We start from the raw sequence: 18,596 nt of genomic DNA on the forward strand, positions 1-18,596 counted from the left end.
TGTGTGTCAAGGGCTGGCGATACACGGGCAGTCCACATACTGCAGTCCTAAAAAGCCCAAAGCCAAGATCGGTAAATAGGAGATTATACTACATCATGACAGGCAGCAAATGGGACAGTGTAAGTACAGGCAAAATGCAGGAGCTCCCAAAGATGAAGCACAAAGGGTGACTTTGGTATGTCTGGGTTTTGTGGACAAAACCAAAGAAAGAAGAAATTAATGGTGGAAGAGTGTCCAGACAGGGCTAGCGGAATGTACTGGGGTGGAGAAGAAAAGCAGGGAGCATGGTACATTCAGAAGACTAAGGTTGTTCCCCATGGTGGAGCCACAGAAAGGGAGATGAGAGGGTGAGAAGTGGGTCTGCAGAGGTTAGTAGACTGAAGATCATGAAGCAGAGCAGGGAGTTTAGACGTCATCCTAAAGCCATTGAAGGCAGGTGACAGGGTGGTACTCCTGGTTTTGAAAGATCACTCTTGTTCCTGTGTGGAGCAGGACTGAGGGGAGCAGACGGCAGGTGGGAACCTGGCTTCGAGGGATGATCAGGCCCATAGGTGCTGACTGAGAGTGGAGGGAAGCATGTGGGCTCAGAGGATCCTAGAGAGCCAGAACCTGGGTGCCATGATGGCCAGGTGGGAGAAATTGCTAGTGATGCTCCTGTTTCTGGATTTTAGCTGAATATATGCTTTTGTTATTCTCAACTTATATTGGAAGCCAAAATTTATTTAGTTTGGTCCATTCATTCAACAAAAAAATTTTTAGGGCCTTTGGTGGATAAAGCAACTGTTCTGTTATAGGCTCTGGGAATGTAGCAGTAGACAGACAAAATCTCTGTCCTTACAGAGCTTTCCTTTATTTAGGTGAAAGACTACAAACAAAATAAGTAAAATATGGAATATATTAGGTAACGATAAATGCCAAGAACACAAAATACAGCACAGGATGGGGCCGTGAAGCACTGAGGGGGCAATTAAGTGTCGTTATAGACTGGTCTGGGGAAAGAATGCTGAGAAGGTAATTGAAGTAAGGGCTGAAGAAAGTAGGGAGGCATCTCTACAGATGGAGGAGAAGAATGCTCTATACAGAGAACAGGCTGTTAAAAAAAAAAATAACAAGAAGGCAAAACTATGGAGACAGTTTAAAGAGCATTGGTTGCCCGGGCTTGGGAGAAGGCAGAGGTGTTTGGGAGGATGTCGAGGGCAGCGCAGCTCCTCCGCATGATGCTGTGATGGGCGTGTGTGTGTGTTGTTGAACATGTGTCCCAACCCAAGCAATGCGTCCACTGCAAGTCACTGACGGAACCCATGCTCCACTCTGCTGGGGGTGGTGTTGTGGGGAGGTTGTACCCATGTTTGGGGGCTGGGGTATGTGGAAAATCTCTGCTATGAACGTAAAACTTTTCTAAAAAATATGTCTATTAAAAATAATAATAATAAGGAGGCCAGTATGGCCAAGGTAGGCTTAAGGGGAAAGAAGAGTAGGAGATGAGTATAAGAGGGAGCCAGACTGGATCAGGCAAGGCTTTGTGACGGGTGACTTCTGGTTATTCGATCGGGAGAAAACCATTGCAGAGACGTACTGCAGGATTTTGAGTGGAAAACTGACAAATACTGGGTTGTGTTTTAACATGGTTACTCTGACTACTGGGTTAAGACCAGGCTGACTTAGATAAGAGAAAAGCCTGGAAATGATTTAGAAGTAGTCCAGGCCCAGAAGGATGTTGCATTGGCTTAGGGTGGAAGCAGCAGTGGTGGTAAGAAGAGTTGGGATTCTGATACTCCTTACAAGTAAAGACACTGGTTTCTGCTGCGGACTAGATATGGAGTGAAGAAGGAAGAGGAGGAATTAAGGGTGATACTGAGGTTCGGGGTCTTAGCAGTTAGGGGACTATAGTTACCATTTAGAGAGAAACAGTTACATTTGAGATGCCTATTAGACACTCATGTGGAGATGTCATGTAGGTCATTGGATAGATCAGCCTGGATTTTAGGGCTAGAGAAAAAATCCTGGGAGTATTTTATCACTCACATGGTATTTAAAACAGACTCTATGAGATTACTTAGTAATTAGTAGATAGAAAAGAGGCCCAGCACTGAGCGCTGGGGTGCTCCAGTCTTTAGGAGTTTGGAAATGAGGAAGAAATGGCCAAGTGGACAGCTGAGAGTGATAGGAAGAAGACCAGACCGATTTGGTTTCCTGGAAGTCACGTGATGAAAGCATATCAAATCCATCTACGTTATGTGAGATGAGGTCTGGATCCAGTACGATGAGGTGCCCAGGCAGTGACAGTTGAATTTAACAATATGATGCTCACTGGTAACTTCGATAAAAAACAATTTCAGTGGAACAAGAGGGGCAGAAGCCCCAAAGTGGGATCCAAGACTTGAAGGAAAGCAGTTGGAAATTAAAATAGTAGTTGGAATCTCTTAAAAGGAAGCAGTAGTTGGAGGAGAAATTGATCTCAAAAGAAGTTATTTTTCCCTTTTGTTTCTGTTTTTAGATAAGGGAGAAATAACACCATGTTTTAATTTGATAGAAATTATCCAACATGGGGAGAAAAGTGCAGAAACATGTACTTGAACAGGTGTATAAGTGGAGGGTTTGGGCTGAGCTGTGCTTTTCACCCAGAGAAGGAGAAGAGATAGTAGAGTGGATGAGGAAGGTAGATAGGGTGGTAGGAACTTGTGTGGCGCTTTCCTGAGGTGCTCTGTGAGACGTCTTTGTGGAGATACCAAGTCAGCAGTTGAAGGGAGCCCAGAAAAGCTTCAGATTAAATTCGGCATTCATCAGCATACCAGGTCATTGGACTCAGGTGGTACAGTGAACCAGCTCAGGGGAGGTGTGCAGAGAGAAGGCAAGTTCTGGAACGGAGTACCTGGGAGGATGGGCATTTACCGGAAGGATGGAAAGAGGGGGTCCACAAGGGCAGAGATGGAGCCTGGAAACCAGGCGTGGCATCACTGAAGCCAGGAGAAGATAGCATTTCAAGAGGGAGGAAACGGGCGACGGTGTCAAAGGTGGCAGGTAGATTGAATATGATAATGAGACCATGGCCCATTGTGAGAACAGGTTGTTGGGGTGGTGGCGCACAGAAGCCAGATTTTGTGTGGTGAGGAACAGTTAGATGATGAGAAAGTGGGTACAGCACACCCTGTCAAGGCTTCCAGGTGGTTCCCAGTGAAAAGGAAGGCAGGGAATTGGCAAATGAAGCATGACTTAGGGTTCAGGGAAGAGTGTGTTTGTCTTATTTTCATATGGAAGAGACGTCAGCTTTCTTCAGTGCTAGTAGGAAAAAATAGGAAGAGTTTTACTTAGAAATTTTACTCAGTTCATTTGTGTACATATTTTTTGGAAAGACTTCTTTGTAATTTCTCAAATTTTTGTCTTGTTTGTTATTTGGAGTTGCTTCTGAATCAAGAAAGATTTTTTTTAAATTTTATTTAAATTCAGTTTAGTTAACATAGAGTGTATCATTGGTTTCAGGGGTAGTGTTTAGTGATTCCTGAGTTGTATGTAACACCCAATGTTCATTACATCAAGTCCCCCCTTCGTGTCCATCACTGACTTACCTGCCCCCCCCCAACCCTCCCCTCCTGCAACCCTCAGTCTCTTTTCTACAGTTAAGAGTCTCTTATGTTTGTCTCCCACTCTATTTTCATCTTATTTTATTTTTTCTTCCATTCCCCTATGATCCCATTTTATTTTTCAAATTCCATGTGTGAGTGAAATCATGTGCTTCCTCTGTCCGACTTATTTGCTTAGCATAATACATTCCAGTTCCATCCACATCCTTGCAAATGACAAGAGTTCATTTCTTTTTGATGACTAATATTCCTGTGTGTGTGTACACACACACATCTTCTTTATCCATTCATCCATCAGTAGACATCAGGGCTCTTACCATATTTTGGCCATTGTGGACATTGTTGCTATAAACATTGGGATGCAAACATAACTGAAGTTTGGCTATAGATAATTTTTTTAAAGTGGCCTATTTGCCTGTACACACAGGATGATTTATTTTCCCAGAATTTATTATTTAAAATGTAATTTTATTTATAATATAGTGATGTAAGAGATTTTTAAGATCACATTTTTTAAAATCAGCCATTACTTAAGTTCTTGGTTGACTTGGAATTAATCACATGAAATTTCCCAGAACAGATCCATACTGAATTTCATTTACTGCTAAGATATAAGCCTCTTTAAATTTTTTTTAATTGAATACAAGGTGACACACAGTGTAACCCTTAGTTTCAGGTGTACAGCATGGCAATTCACCTTCTGTCCAGGTTATGCTGTGCTCACCAGTATAGCAGCTGTCACCGTACGACTCCATTGCAGTATCATTGACTAGATTCCCTAAGCTATGCCTTTTCTTCCTGTGTCTTATTCATCCCATCACTGGAAGCCTGCCCCTCCTGCTCTGCGTCACTCATTTTGCCCATCCTCCACTTCCCTTTCCTTCTGTATTTATGGGTCTAATTCTCCTTTTCATTTGTTCATTTGTTTTGCTTTTTAGATTCTACATGTGTGTGAAATCATATGGTATTTGTCTTTCTAGGTCTGGCTTCTTTCACTTAGCTTAATACCCTTTAGGCCCATGCATGTTACCACAAATGGCAAGATCTCATCCCTTTTTATGGCTGTGTAATAGTCCATTGTGTATGTATATACCACATCTTCCTTATCCATTTGCCTATTGATGGACACTTAGGTTGCTTCCCTATCTTTGCTTTGTAAATAATGCAGCAGTAGACATAAGGGTGCATATAATCTTTTCAAATTAGTTTTGTTTTCCTCAGGTAAATACCCAGTAGTGGAATTGAATCATACAGTATTTCTATTTTTAATTTTTTGAGGCACCTTCATATTGTTTTCCACCATGGCTTCAATGGTTTCATTCCCACCTACAGTGCATGAGGGTTCCTTTTTCCACATCCTTGCCAACCCTTATTTCTTGTCGTTTTTTTATGGTAGCCATTTTGACAAGTGTGAGGTGATATCTATCTCATTGTGGTTTTGACTTTCATTTCCCTGATGATCAGTGATGTTGAGCATCTTTTCATGTGTCTGCTGGCCATTTGTATGTTATCTTTAGAAAAATGTCTATTCGAGTCCTCTTCCCATTTTTTAGTTGGATTACTTGTTTTTTTTTATTGACTTGTATACATTCTTTGTATATTTTGGATTTTAATCTCTTATCAGATATGTCATTTGCAAATATCTTCTCCCATTCAGTAGGTTGCCTTTTCGTTTTAATGATGGTTTCCCTCACTGTGCAAGTTTTTTACCATGATAAAGTCCCAACAGTTTATTTTTGGTTTTGTTTCCCTTGTCTTAGGGGGCATATCTAAAAAAATGTTGCTCTGGCCAATGTCAGAGAAATTACTGCCTGTGTTCTCTTCTAAGAATTTTATCAGGTCTCACATTTAGAACTTTAATGCATTTTGAGTTCATTTTTGTGTATAGTGTGGGAAAGTGCTCCAGTTTCATACTTTTGCTTGTGGCTGTCCAGTTTTCCCAGCACCATTTATTGAAGAGACTGTATTTTCCCCGTTGTATATTCTTGACTCCTTTCTCATAGATTAATTGGTAAGTGTGGATTTATTTCTGGAGTCTCTGTTCCATTGATCTGTGTGTTTATTTTTGTGTCCGTACCTTACTGCTTTAATTACCACAACTTTGTAGTCTCTGAAATTTTTTAGTATGCCTCTAGCTTTGTTGTTCTTCCTCAAGATTGCTTTGGCTGCTTGGGGTCTTTTGTAGTGCGTTACAAATATTAGGATTACATGTTCTAGTTCTATGAAACATGCTGTTGCTACTTTCATGGGTATTGCACTGAATCTTGTAGATTGTTTTGGCTACTATGGACATTTTTGCAGTATTAATTATTTCAATCCATGAGTATGGACTATCTTTCCATTTGTTTATATCATCTTCAGTTTCTTTTGTAGTTTTCAGAGTACAGGTCTTTCACCACCTTGATTAAGTTTATTTCTAGCTATTTTATTTACTTTTTGGTGTGATTGTAAATGCAATTATTTTCTTAATTCCTCCTTCTCCTACTTTGTTATTAGTGTATTAGTGAAATGCCACCAGTTTCTGGCTATTAATTTTGTATCCTGCAACTTTACGGATTTCATTTATTACTAATAGTTTTTTTTAGTGGAGTCTTAAGGGCTTTCTAGTTATAGTATGTCATCTGCAAATAGTGACAGTTTAACTTCTTCCTTACCAGTATGGGTCCTCATATTCCTTTTTTTTTTTTCTTTAATTGCTGTGGCTACAGCTTCTAGTACTGTGTTGAATCAAAGTGGTGAAAGTGGACACCCTCATCTTATTTCTGACCTTACAGGAGAAGTTCTCAGTTTTTCTTCATTATGGAGGATGTTAACTGTGGGGTTTTCATAGATGGCCTTTATTATATTAAGGTGTGTTCCCTCTAAACCCACTTTGTTGAGGGTTTTAGCATGAATAGAAAGTTTAATTTTATCATGTGATTTTTCTTCATCTTTTAAGATGACCACACAGTTTTTATCCTTTGTTTTCTTGATGTGGTATATGATACTGATTGATTTGTGTACATGGAACCATCCTTACATTCAGAATAAATCCCATTTGATCATGCTGAATGATCCTTTCAATATATTGTTGAATGTGGTTTGCTGGTATTTTGTTGAACATTTTTATATCCATGTTCATCATGGGTACTGGCCTGTAGTTCTCTTTTTTTTAAATGGTATCTTTGGTTTTGGTATCAGGGTAATGCTGGCCTTATAGAATGTATTTGGAAAATATCGTCTTCTATTTTTTATAACAGCTTGAGAAGAGTTAGGTATTAACTCTTCATTAAATGTCTGGTGGCATTCACATGTTTAGCCATCTGGTCTTGGACTTGGAAGTGTTTTGATTACTGATTGAATTTTGTTACTAGTAATTGGTCTGTTCAGACTTTTTTGTTTCTTCCTGATTCAGTTTGGAAGATAGTATGTTTCTGGGAATTTATCCCAGAAAAGCTAGAAGTAGTTTGTCCAGTTTGTTGGCATATAATTTTTCATAGTATTCTCTTATTCTTATATTTCTGTGGTTCAGTTCTCTTTTGTTTCTGATTTTATGTATTTGAGTCTTTTTTCTTGATAAGTCTGGGTGTAAGGGTTTATCTGTTCTGTTTATCTTTTCAAAGAACCAGTTCTTAGTTTCATTATAGGTTTTAAAAAAAAATCCCTATTTATTTCTGCTGTGATCTTTAATATTTCCTTTCTTCTACTCACCTTAGATTTCATTTGTCTTTTTTTCCCCCCAATTTAGGCATAAAGTTAAATTGTTTATTTGAGCTTTTTATTTCTTGAATTGGCCTATATCATTGGATATTTCCTTCTTAGAACTACTTTTGCTGTGTCAAAGATTTTGGACCATGAAGTTTTCATTTTTCATTTGTCTTCTTTTAATTTATTTGATTTCTTCATTGACCCTTTGGTTGTTTAGAATATAAGAAGCCTCTTCATCTGCATTTCAACTCAGTGTTTGAAAACTGATTCCTCTTTGTCCATTAGGTGGTTTCCAAAAAGTCTGTTAGCACTGTGTTTACCTCTAAGGGTGAATCAATTGTGCTTCTCAGAACTATAATTTTAAATAAGTTTTATAATACTAAATTTGTTGTGTATGTATGCATATGTGTATAGGTAGGTACTTAGGTAAGAAGGAAGAAAGGGCTGAATATGTCAAGAGAATTATTGGAAATTTCACTGAGGGTTTGCTAACAATCTTGAGCTGAGTATAAGGAAACATGTTGGGGCCCATGTGTTCCCTTCTTTCCCTAACCTCTTGATTTTCCCATACTTTCTGGTACATATAAAACCAAATAAGGTGAGCACAGTCATGAAGTCTACAAATCACAGATGTCTTCTCAGATTTTCAAATGAAAAGCAAAGTAGCCATTGTTAGGCAGACAAGTCAGTGAATTGAAAGGAATGTAACGTTTTTAATTTTAAAGGGGAAGATTGGGATTTGGTATGTTTAAGATATGTAATTTTTCAGAATTAAAAACACATGGTACAGTAGCCAATCGGGGATATGTTATTTTAACTTTAATTCCGTTGCCTTTCTCCCCCTCTTATGTTTTGAATCGTTAGTCAAAGTGAAAGGGAAGAATTTGAAAATGAGTTCAAACAACAGTATGAACGAGAAAAAGTATTATTAACTGAAGAAAATAAAAAACTGACAAGTGAACTTGATAAGGTGAGTGATACAACCTAGTTTTTATTCCCTGAGCACATGCTAAATGTTCAGCACTTTGATAGAAATTGTAGATAATTTTGTATTTGATGGCTGGTTTGGGTTTAATATTTCTCCTTATACGTTGGGTTGGTACAGGCGAGTTTTCATTACAACAGTCTGTACGGGAGTTCTGGAGAGAGGGTTTTGCTTATCTCATCATATTCTTTGTCCCATTTATTTTTCAAGCCTCTGTTCTTTATTTCACTTTCCATCAACTCTCTTTTTCACATTTTTCTCCCATATTTGGTACTTACTCTTTCGTGGCTGTTGGAGGTAAGGTGATCCTTGGCAAGAGCAGGAACATTTAAGCCAAACTGGAGAAGTTTTGACAACTCTGTTGTCCTGTTCATGAGGGAAAACTGCTAATAGCTAGAAATAATACTGTTGGTAGTTAGGAATCTAGAGAAACGAACTCTGCCTAAACCACTGTAGCTTGAATAAAGAGCAGAACCATTCATCAGATTTAGAACAAAATGTCAAATACTTAAAAGGAATCTTTTTCCGTTTAGTAGGAGGAAAAGTATTATATTAAGTATTATATTACTTAATAATCAGTTTGTATGTAGATTTCTTGAACTGCCATTATTCTGCATTTCTTTCATCAGTTCTTAACAAACAGTTGTAAAAATTCTAATATTATCTGGACGTTTTAATCTTATTTGTATTTAAGAATGTTTGGGTAATTGTGTTTTATAATAATTTCTAGGATTTTCCTCCAATAAAAGTATTTTGTTCAATTATTAGTTATTCCAATAAGAGACTGAAAGACCATGACTAAGTAGTCATAAAAGAGAGACTCTTTATTGTCTCTCTGTTTTCCCTTGTGTTCCCTTGTGTTCTTTCACTACTTTCCCCATGACTATTTCGCTCTTTATACATTTAATAATGACTTTGTTTGTTTGCTTGGAAAGTATTTGAGAAACAACTCCATTTGTCCATTTTGTAAAGTCTTATGGAACTTATATACACAGACACTGTGAGAAGTGGCTAGAGGTAGCAGAGACAGTAAGTAGTATGAATGTTTAAAGTATGAAAAATATGTGAAGGTGATCGTGTAATTCTTAGTTATTTCCACTAAAATAAAATAACAATATTTGAGTTTTATCCAAATAGGTCACATAATTGTTATTTCATGTGTTTGACTAGTATGACTATAAAATTAAATATTATTTATCTATTAGACAGAATTTAAGGTTCTTTTAAGAGTAACCTTGATGTAAGAAATGTAATTAAACTCTAGAAGGCCTCTGCATATAGTTTCTAAACAAACTACCTAGTAGAAAATGCATATAGTTCAAGAAAAATTATATTACTTAATAATCAGTTTGTATGTAGAGCAAATCTTGTATTCACCCCTTGGTTTTATTTTATTAGTAACCATAAAGTTCTACTGAGTTTATACCAGAAATACATATTTGGAGAGAATTTGTGAGCAATACTCTTATGATTGTGATGAGATGCAAAGAATAAAAATAAAAGCCTGTCTCCTAAGTTAATAAAAATAGGACATTACCTTTTCTTGCTAAATTGAAATGTATGATGAAGGATGAGTAGAACTTTGAGAGCAAATTCATATGGTGGGGTAATATTTAATGACAAATGATAACAAGGAATTATTTATTCCCAGAGAAATAGAGATGGATCTGGGTTCTGCTGCCTTTTCAGTCTCTTCCCTACTTTTGCTCCTTTTACAGCCTTTGCTTCTCTTCCTCTTTAACTCTCAGTTCACCGTGATTAAGCCTCTTCACTGTTTCTTTCTGTTCATTCATTCTCTGGTTTAATTTGAACTGTGTTTCTTCATTAAGAGGGATAACCAGAGAATACTTTTGTCATTGCTATACCAGCTCTTCTGTCTGGGACCTGAGTGAAGAGAGCTGAATTTCTTCTCAACAGAACTTCTAGTATAGAAGCTAGAAAGCAACTATTATGTTAATTTTGAAATTTATTTAATTAATTCTATGACTAGATTCTCATATTCACATTTTTAAACTCCAAAAATTAAAAAATTTTTTAAAAGATTTTATTTATTTGACAGAGAGAGAGAGATCACAAGTAGGCAGAGAGGCAGGCAGAGAGAGAGAGGAGGAAGCAGGATCCCCACTGAGCAGAGAGCCCAATGCGGGGCTCAATCCCAGAACCCTGGGATCATGACCTGAGCTGAAGGCAGAGGCTTTAACCCACTGAGCCACCCAGGCGCCCCCAAAAATTAAAATTTTGAAAGAAATTAAAAAGGACTACCAGAGTGACTCAACCAGTTAAGCATAAGACTCTTGATTTCAGCTCAGGTCATGATCCTCAGGGTCCATGAGATCAAGCTCAGACTCAGGCTCCATGCTGGACATGGAGCCTGCTTGGGATTCTCTCTCTCTCCCTACCCCTTACCCCACACAAGTCAGGGGTGGAGGAGCAGTGAAAGGCAAAGGGAGAGAGAGAATATTAAGCAGGCTCCATGCCCAGCACGGAGCCCAGTGAGGGTGGGGCTTGATCTCATGACCTGAGATGATGATCTGAGCCAAAATCAAGGGTTGGGTGCTTAACTGACTGATCCACCCAGGTACTCTTTTAAGTTTCACTTTTTATTAAAAGATAACTTATTGCAAATAAAATTAACCATGTATTTTAGGGAGTGAAAGTAAATGGCTTCCCATAAAGAAAAATATTATTTGTACCCTGTTCTTAAATTATTAAACAAAAAGTCTAAATTATAAAAATTATATAAAGTTACCCATCATCTCATTACCACAAAACAAATATTTTAACTTTATATGTTCCTTCCAGGTTTGTATAAATAGTTACGTAGGTGCAGTCATACATGCATTCCATTTTATAATGTGCCTTTCACTTAAAATGTCATGATCATGTTTCCATATTCTGGACTATGCTATTCCATATTATAAGCCAGATATGTCAAGGTACAAATAGTAAAACCTTCTCATTCCCAAAATAAGCAAAATGAACAAATACTTGGGTAGACTTTACTAAGTGCAGATCCTCTTCTAAGTTATTTTATATATATAATTTAATCCTCACAAAAACTCTGTGAGGTATACACTATTACTCTTGCCATTTTATGGATGAGGAGACTGAGGCAGAGGGAGGGGGATGAGACTCCTTTCCTAATCAGAGGACCAAGGAGTGGCCAGATGGAATTTGAACACATGCAGTCTGGCTCCAGAGTCCATGCTTTTATTTAGTAATAATGAAAAGATTAGCATTTCTCTAATACTGAACAGAGTCTACTTAAAACTACTTATAACTATTGTAACATGGTCTTGCAAAAGCTGTGTTTCTTCTTCTTCCTGCAGATATCTAGCTGACATCACTCACAGATTAGTTGGAAGGACTGTCAAAAGCAATAGTAATGAAAAGTAATATGTTGTATTAATTAGTAAAGACATTGTATCTGCAAAAAAATTTTCAAAGATAGCTGGTAGACTTCTGTGTATGCTAACATGAAGAGATTGATGAAACCTCTCAAGAAAAATTTCAAAGTGTACATAACTGTCAAAAAACAACCATTTCAGAGCTCTGGGAATTAACCAGAGGATGACCACTACAGAACATTGCTGAGATAAATGAAGGAAAATCTAATGGAGAGATACACGGTTAATGGATCAAAAAACTTGGAATTGTTAGGACCTCAAGTCTCCTCTAATGTATACATTTAGGGAAATCCCCATCAAAATTCTGATAAGACTTTTTGTTGGAATTGAGAAGCTTATCCTTAAATTTATTTGGGAATATAAAAGACCTATAATAGCCTTTTGCAACAAAAGTTGGAGGATTTACCTGACAGTCTTTTGAAACTTACTGGTAGTTTTGATATTATGGAACCATAGTGTAATGGTCTAAAAATAAGCCCTCATATTTGTGGCCAATTGATTTTCAGCAAAAGTGCAAAGCAATTCATTGGGAGAAGGATAATCTTTTCAACAAATGGTGCTGCAACACTTAGATATCCATGTGAAAAATTAAATTCCTATACCATATAAAAACATTAACTTAAAGTGGATCATAAACTGAAACATAAGAGATAAATGTAAAAGAAAATTTTCACGATTTAGGGTTAGTCAAAGATTTCATCTATATCAATCAAAAGTATAACCTATGAGAGAAAAATAATGATAAATTGTACTTCATTACAATTTAAATACAACATTAAGAAAAGTAAAGGACATATACAGATAAGGAGGAAACACTTGCAAATCATTTACCTAATAAGAAACACATTCAAAATATAGAAAAAACTTAAAACCCAATAATTAATAATGCAAACAACTCCATGAAAAAATGGGGGAAAATTTTGAAGGGACATTTCATGAAAGATCGATGAATGACAAGCAAGTGAAAAGATGTTCAATATCATTAGGAAAGTGTGAGCTAAAACCACAGGTACATAGAGCTATACACCATCAAGAATGAGTGGAATCAACAAGAGTGACCATACCAGCTGTTGGCAAGGATGTGGAGGAACTGGAACTCTACACTGCTTGCGGGAGCATCAGGTGGTTATATAGTCACTTTAGAAAATAGTTTAAGAAATTCTCAAAAGGTAAGCATACCCTTACCACATGACCCGGAAATTCCTGGAGATATTTAAGAAAACTGAAAACAGAGTCCTTCTAAGGACTTTTGTATGCATGTGCATAGCATCATTATTCACAATACCAAACAACTGGAAACAGTCCCAGTGCTCATCAGCTAGTGAGTGAATGAGCAAATGAAGTTTACTATTACCCACATAATAGAATACTACTCAGCTGAAAAAAGGAGGGAATTTCTGATACACACAATACTATGGTTGAATCTCAATATTTTGGGGAGTGAAAGACAAAAAACCTACATATTGTATGATTTCATTGGTATTAAATTTCTTGGAAAAGCAAAAGTATAGAAACAGAAAACAGATCACCAATGCTTGGAACTCAGTTTGGGAGCTAGGACTGACTGCAAACCAGCAGTGGGGAAATTTCTCCTGTACCAAAATTAGATTGTGGTGATTGTTTCACAGCTGTAGAAGTTTATTAAAAATCCTTGAACCATTACTCTTCTAATGGATAAATTCTATTGTATGTAAATTTTATCTGTAAAAAGAAACTTTTTCAGAGGTTAAGTGGCACACCTTGAGGTACAGAACTGAAATCCCTTATTATCAACAGGCATATAGGGTATGTGTTGGCATCAATAGCTTCTCTGGACCCCATTGCCTTCTGAGAAGACAGTGAGGTTGGAGGTAGGATTAAACAGGGAATTACAGCTGTGCTCCTTTGGTAGAGGGAGAGAAATAAAGCTGTACTGTGACTTGTGCCAAAAAATGTCTATGTCTCACATAAGTACTGGCTAAAAACTGAGAACAACCCTGGGTCATTAGGACTCCTGATCAATTTAGATGGGGGAATTGGCCCACTGTGACCTATGGCCAGATCCAGCCCTGAGACTGTTTCTTTATGACCCATGAATTAAGAAGAATTTTTACATATCTTTTTTTTTTTTTAAAGATCTTATTTATTTATTTGACAGAGATGACAAGTAGGCAGAGAGGCAGGCATAGAGAGAGGAGGAAGCAGGCTCTCCACGGAGCAGAGAGCCCAATGGTGGGCTCGATCCCAGGACCCTGGGATCATGACCTGAGCCAAAGGCAGAGGCTTTAACCCACTGAGCCACCCAGGCACCCCTTTACATATCTTTTAAATAAGTTTTTCTAAGAATAAGATGTGATGGAGCCCATGCCTGGCCCACAAAGCCAAAAATATATACTATCTAACTCATTGGAAAGTTTGTAGACCCTTGACTTAGAACATGTTTTACCCTGTTTTAGTAACTGAGTTAAACATACGTACACATACATATATATGTATGCAAATATGTATATACACATATTCACAAACGCATATGTATGTGTAAAGACATTTATTGTAAGGAATTTGCTCACCTGATTATGGAAGCTGACAAGTCCCAAGATCTGTAGTTTGTAGTCTGGAGACCCAGGAAGAGCTGCTCTTTCAGTAAGAGTGCAAAAGCAGGAAAAACCAACCTCCTAGTTTGAAGGCATGTAGTCAGGAGAAATTCCCTCCTATTCATCTTACTCCTTAGTGGAATCAACAAGAGTCAACCTTTTTATTCTCCAGGACTTTGGCTGACTGGTTGGTCCTATTGTGTTAGGGAGGGCAGTCTGCTTTATTCAGTCTCTTGATTCAAATGTTTATCTCATCCAGAGACACCTTCACAGACACACAGAGTAATGTCTGATTATGTGTGTTGCCATCCTGCGCCCAGTAGGTTAACACAGAAAATTAACCATCACCTGACCACTCATCCCCACAAACTTGTAAATAGCTTTTCTAGGAAAAACCCATCTTCTTCAGGTTGAGTAATCAAAAAGAAATGAACACAGGAACACAATATTTCTATAAACATACCAAAAAGCAAGAAAAGAATAGTAATAACTAATGCAGATTGAGCATTTATCAGAAAACTGTCGCCATGAAATAAAAATTGAATGTAATTATTTTATTTTTAAAAACTTATTAAAGCAGGAACTTGTGCTTCTGACTATGACAGATTAGTTTATATCATACCCACCACCTCACGAAGAACTGGATTTTTTTAAAAATTGCCTTAATATGGTAGGACTATTTCCTACAGTATTTATTTGTGGAAGGCATTGGGGAGAAAAGAAGGCAGCTGTCATGACTGACCAAGATCCTGCAGAGGAGTAATGCAAGGAGATGAGCCCAGCACTCAATGCTATTGTTTCCCTTGAGGCATTTGCTGATAGGAAAGCAGTAGCCGAAGATCCAGGAAGCTGAGCACAGTATTCCACAGCCACACAAGTTTGAAGAGTTGAATACAAGCTTTCAGTTGGACTCATTGAAAGGCTACATTTTAGGAATATGAGTGAACCAGAAAGAGATGAAACCTCTCACTGACTGAAACGTAGCCTCCAAGTAACTCAATACCTGACCTATCTTGATTCTAAATGCCTGCCAGAAGTAAAGGTAAATACTCTCTGCAGGAAGATGCTATACAGAGTGTCCAGTTACCCCTAAAATTTGTATACAAAATGTGTGGCATATATTAAAATAGTTACCATGCATCCCAGGAGATAAAACTAAATCAGTGAAAACCAAGAGTAAAAATATAATAGCAAAAACAAAATAAGGAAAGAAAAAATGAAAAAAATTAGTTTGTATAAGCAAGCCCACAGGGATTCCCATCAGAATTTTCATAAATGAGATTTTAAAATAACTGTATGATAGAAAATGAAAGACACAAAGAATTTAAGCAGGTAACTGGAATATATACAAAAGAGTCAAATAGAACATCTAGAAGTGAAAACTAAAATAACCAAAATATCCAATAGAAGATTTTAACAGCAGACTGGAAAGAGCTGAAGAGAACAGTGAATAAGTAAAAAAAAATTTGGACTAAAGTATGGGTAGAGATTAAAAAGGATGGATATACATAAAAGATGATGAAGGGGACATGACTAAATACTTGCTTTCCTAGGTGGAGAGGATGGTCTGTGACATAACACAGTATTTGAGGAATTAATGGCCCATAATTTTCCAAAACTTACGAGAAACATTAAGGTACAAATTCAAGGAATGCCACAAACCCTAAAGGTGGTAAATAGAAATTAAATCACGCTTAGAGACATCATAGAAAAACTGCTGAAAACCAGCAACCAAAGAAAGTCCTGAAAGTAGCCAGAGAAGAAAATCACATTATATTCAAATGAGTAAAAGTTAAACTGAAGCTTGACTTCCCAACAGAAAAAAATGAAATCCAAAAAGGGATCAAAATAGGGAATAAAAAGGAATGACATTTTCAAAGTGCTGGAGGATAATAGCCAACATGGAATATCCTATGCAGCAAAAAATGATTTTCAAAAATGAAAGCAGAAATTAGGACTACAGAAAACTTTGCAGGACAACCTGTTTTCTTCTACAAATAAATTACAAGAAAAATAAAAGTGCTGGAGGGGAACTGCTATGGACAGAATGTGTTCCTCCAAAATTTGCATGTTGAAACCTACCCCTCAGTGTGATTGTAGGAAGAGGTGTTGCCTTTGGGAGGTGATTAGGTAGTGAGGTGGAGCGCTTATGGTGGGATTATCATCCTTATGAAAGCAACCCTGGAGAGCCCCTCAAGCCTTCCACCCCCTGAGGACGCAGCCAAAGACCACCATCTGTGAACCAACAACAGACCTCACCAGACACTGAATCTGCTGGCACCTTGATCTTGGACTTTCTGGTCCCTAGACTGTGAGAAATAAATGTTTCATATTTGAACTATCCAATCTCTGGTATTCTAGTATAGGGGCCCGAATGGACCCCTAGAGTCTATAAATAAAAGAGACTTACAAGATACAGGAACCATTAAGCTGTGGTTACTTGTTAGTATCATGATTCAATATGATAAACTGTTAAGCTTTTTGATATTTCGAGATAACTAAAAATTTGAACAGTTACTACCTATGTGATGATATAAGGAAACTCATTAAATTTTTAAAGTATAATTATATTGTTATCTTTTGAAAGAGAGAGCCTTATTTGCAAGAGATATACACAGAAATATATATGGGTAAAATTATAGGTGTCTGGTATTCACTTCAGAATAATTCAGGAAGAAGGGATAAGAAGACAGGATGCAAATGAAATGACTGGCATTGTTGAAGTTGGCCGTGGGCTCATGTGAGCTAACTTATACTGTCAATTTTTCTATATACTTGAAATTCTATATAAGATTTTATTTTAAGAAGAGGATGACATGGAGACATTTACAGACAAACAAAACAAAACAAAAAAATGAGAGATGTTGTTACTGGTGGAACCTGGGGAGTTTTGAGGCAACTGGAGAAAGTTCACAAATGTAAGAATTTAGAATAGGGAGTAAGGGGAAAGCAAAGGCAGAGGAGAATTCAGAATATTTGATGTTTCCAAATTCAGTGACCAGAAGGGTATATAATAAGAAATAGGAAGACAAGCATTTTTTAGTGGAATATGGTAAGTAATCAGATTTAACAGGCAGCATCTGAGCACCTTGCATTCCTGTTCCTGAAAGTCATGTATTTTCAAGTGTCTTAAAACTGTCTTTCAGCTCACAACTTTGTATGAGAACTTAAGTATGCGCAACCAGCAGTTAGAAGAAGAGGTAAAAGACCTAGCAGACAAGAAAGAATCTGTTGCACATTGGGAAGCCCAAATCACAGAAATAATTCAGTGGTGAGTGCTCTTTTTAAATGTGTTTTTTGTGGGTGATTTGAACATATGGCCAAGTTTTCATGAATTCCAGTTGAAAAATGTTTCCCTGAAGAACATAATTTTATTAATGGCCTGTTATTTATTATTGATCTACGTCCTTCTGTATTTTCTCTTATGTTCTTCTTTTCCCCAACTGCAGCAAGTATCCCATGTCAACTCTCCACAGCTTCATTGAAAGCTGTTATTTCTAAGAAAAGAAAATGTTATATTAAGACGGTTGGTCCTTAAATAACCGAAGAAAATCATTCACTAGCTATAGGTTCCTTTCTAAGAACAAAATTGCTATATTTGTAATTATTTTAAGAAATAGCCTAGAGAAAATTTTTGAACCTGAAGATATGCCATCATCTTCTTTCATAATTACAAAAGGTTGATACACATGTCATCATAAAAACTCACATGATTACAGTTTCATTTTATTAACTATTCTTTAAGTTCTTATGATTCAATGTAGAATGAATTACCTTAGTGACTTTTCACATTCATTATTTCATCAAATATTTCTGGTATTTATAAAAATGTGTATATTTCTATAAAACATGAAGGAAATTGAACACAACAGGGACTTTATTTTCTAAGGAAAACATATTTTTTAGATTTTTATAGTTACTTTTCAACTTTCTTATTCTTTTTGGCACATGGATGTTTAATTTTATGAAAACTAGTTTCTTTATGGAAATAGACCAATCATTTGGGAATTTTAGTTTCTTGTAATCTTATTTTGGTTCTTTAAACATTTTTTCCATTTTCCTACTTATTGCAAACTAACAGCCTCCATCTTAAGTCAGAAGTGGATAAACATTGTCTTTTTAAGTGATCTTACCCAAATAACTCAAGTATTTTGATATAGACTGAACTACAGAGCTCTTATGTTCACTCATTTTGGCTTATGAATGTGACTCTACAGTGCATAGCTAAATGAAAATGCCCAAATTGAGGAAATTGTTTGTGTCCCAAACAGTATAGTACCATTAATGGCTCATTAATGTTAAATTTATGTCCTTGTTATCAAATCTGTATTTCTGAAGCAAATTCATTCTAGTCTTTAGCCAA

At 36.7% G+C, this 18,596-nt stretch overlaps 1 protein-coding gene across 16 annotated transcripts in view; it reads left to right on the forward strand.

The window, feature by feature from the left end:
• CDC42BPA (CDC42 binding protein kinase alpha) overlaps nucleotides 1-18,596 on the forward strand; it is a 329,361-nt gene that overhangs the window by 231,746 nt on the left and 79,019 nt on the right. For all 16 annotated transcript variants that reach the window (XM_004756819.3, XM_004756823.3, XM_004756820.3 and 13 more), the window contains 2 exons: nucleotides 8,133-8,238; nucleotides 17,380-17,504. In XM_004756819.3, coding sequence (XP_004756876.2) covers nucleotides 8,133-8,238; nucleotides 17,380-17,504 — 231 coding nt within the window. The remainder of the gene's footprint in view (nucleotides 1-8,132; nucleotides 8,239-17,379; nucleotides 17,505-18,596) is intronic.

The sequence above is a fragment of the Mustela putorius genome, unplaced genomic scaffold, assembly GCF_011764305.1.
Source record: "Mustela putorius furo isolate JIRA1106 unplaced genomic scaffold, ASM1176430v1.1 tig00000785_pilon_pilon_pilon, whole genome shotgun sequence".
Lineage (NCBI taxonomy): Eukaryota > Metazoa > Chordata > Mammalia > Carnivora > Mustelidae > Mustela > Mustela putorius.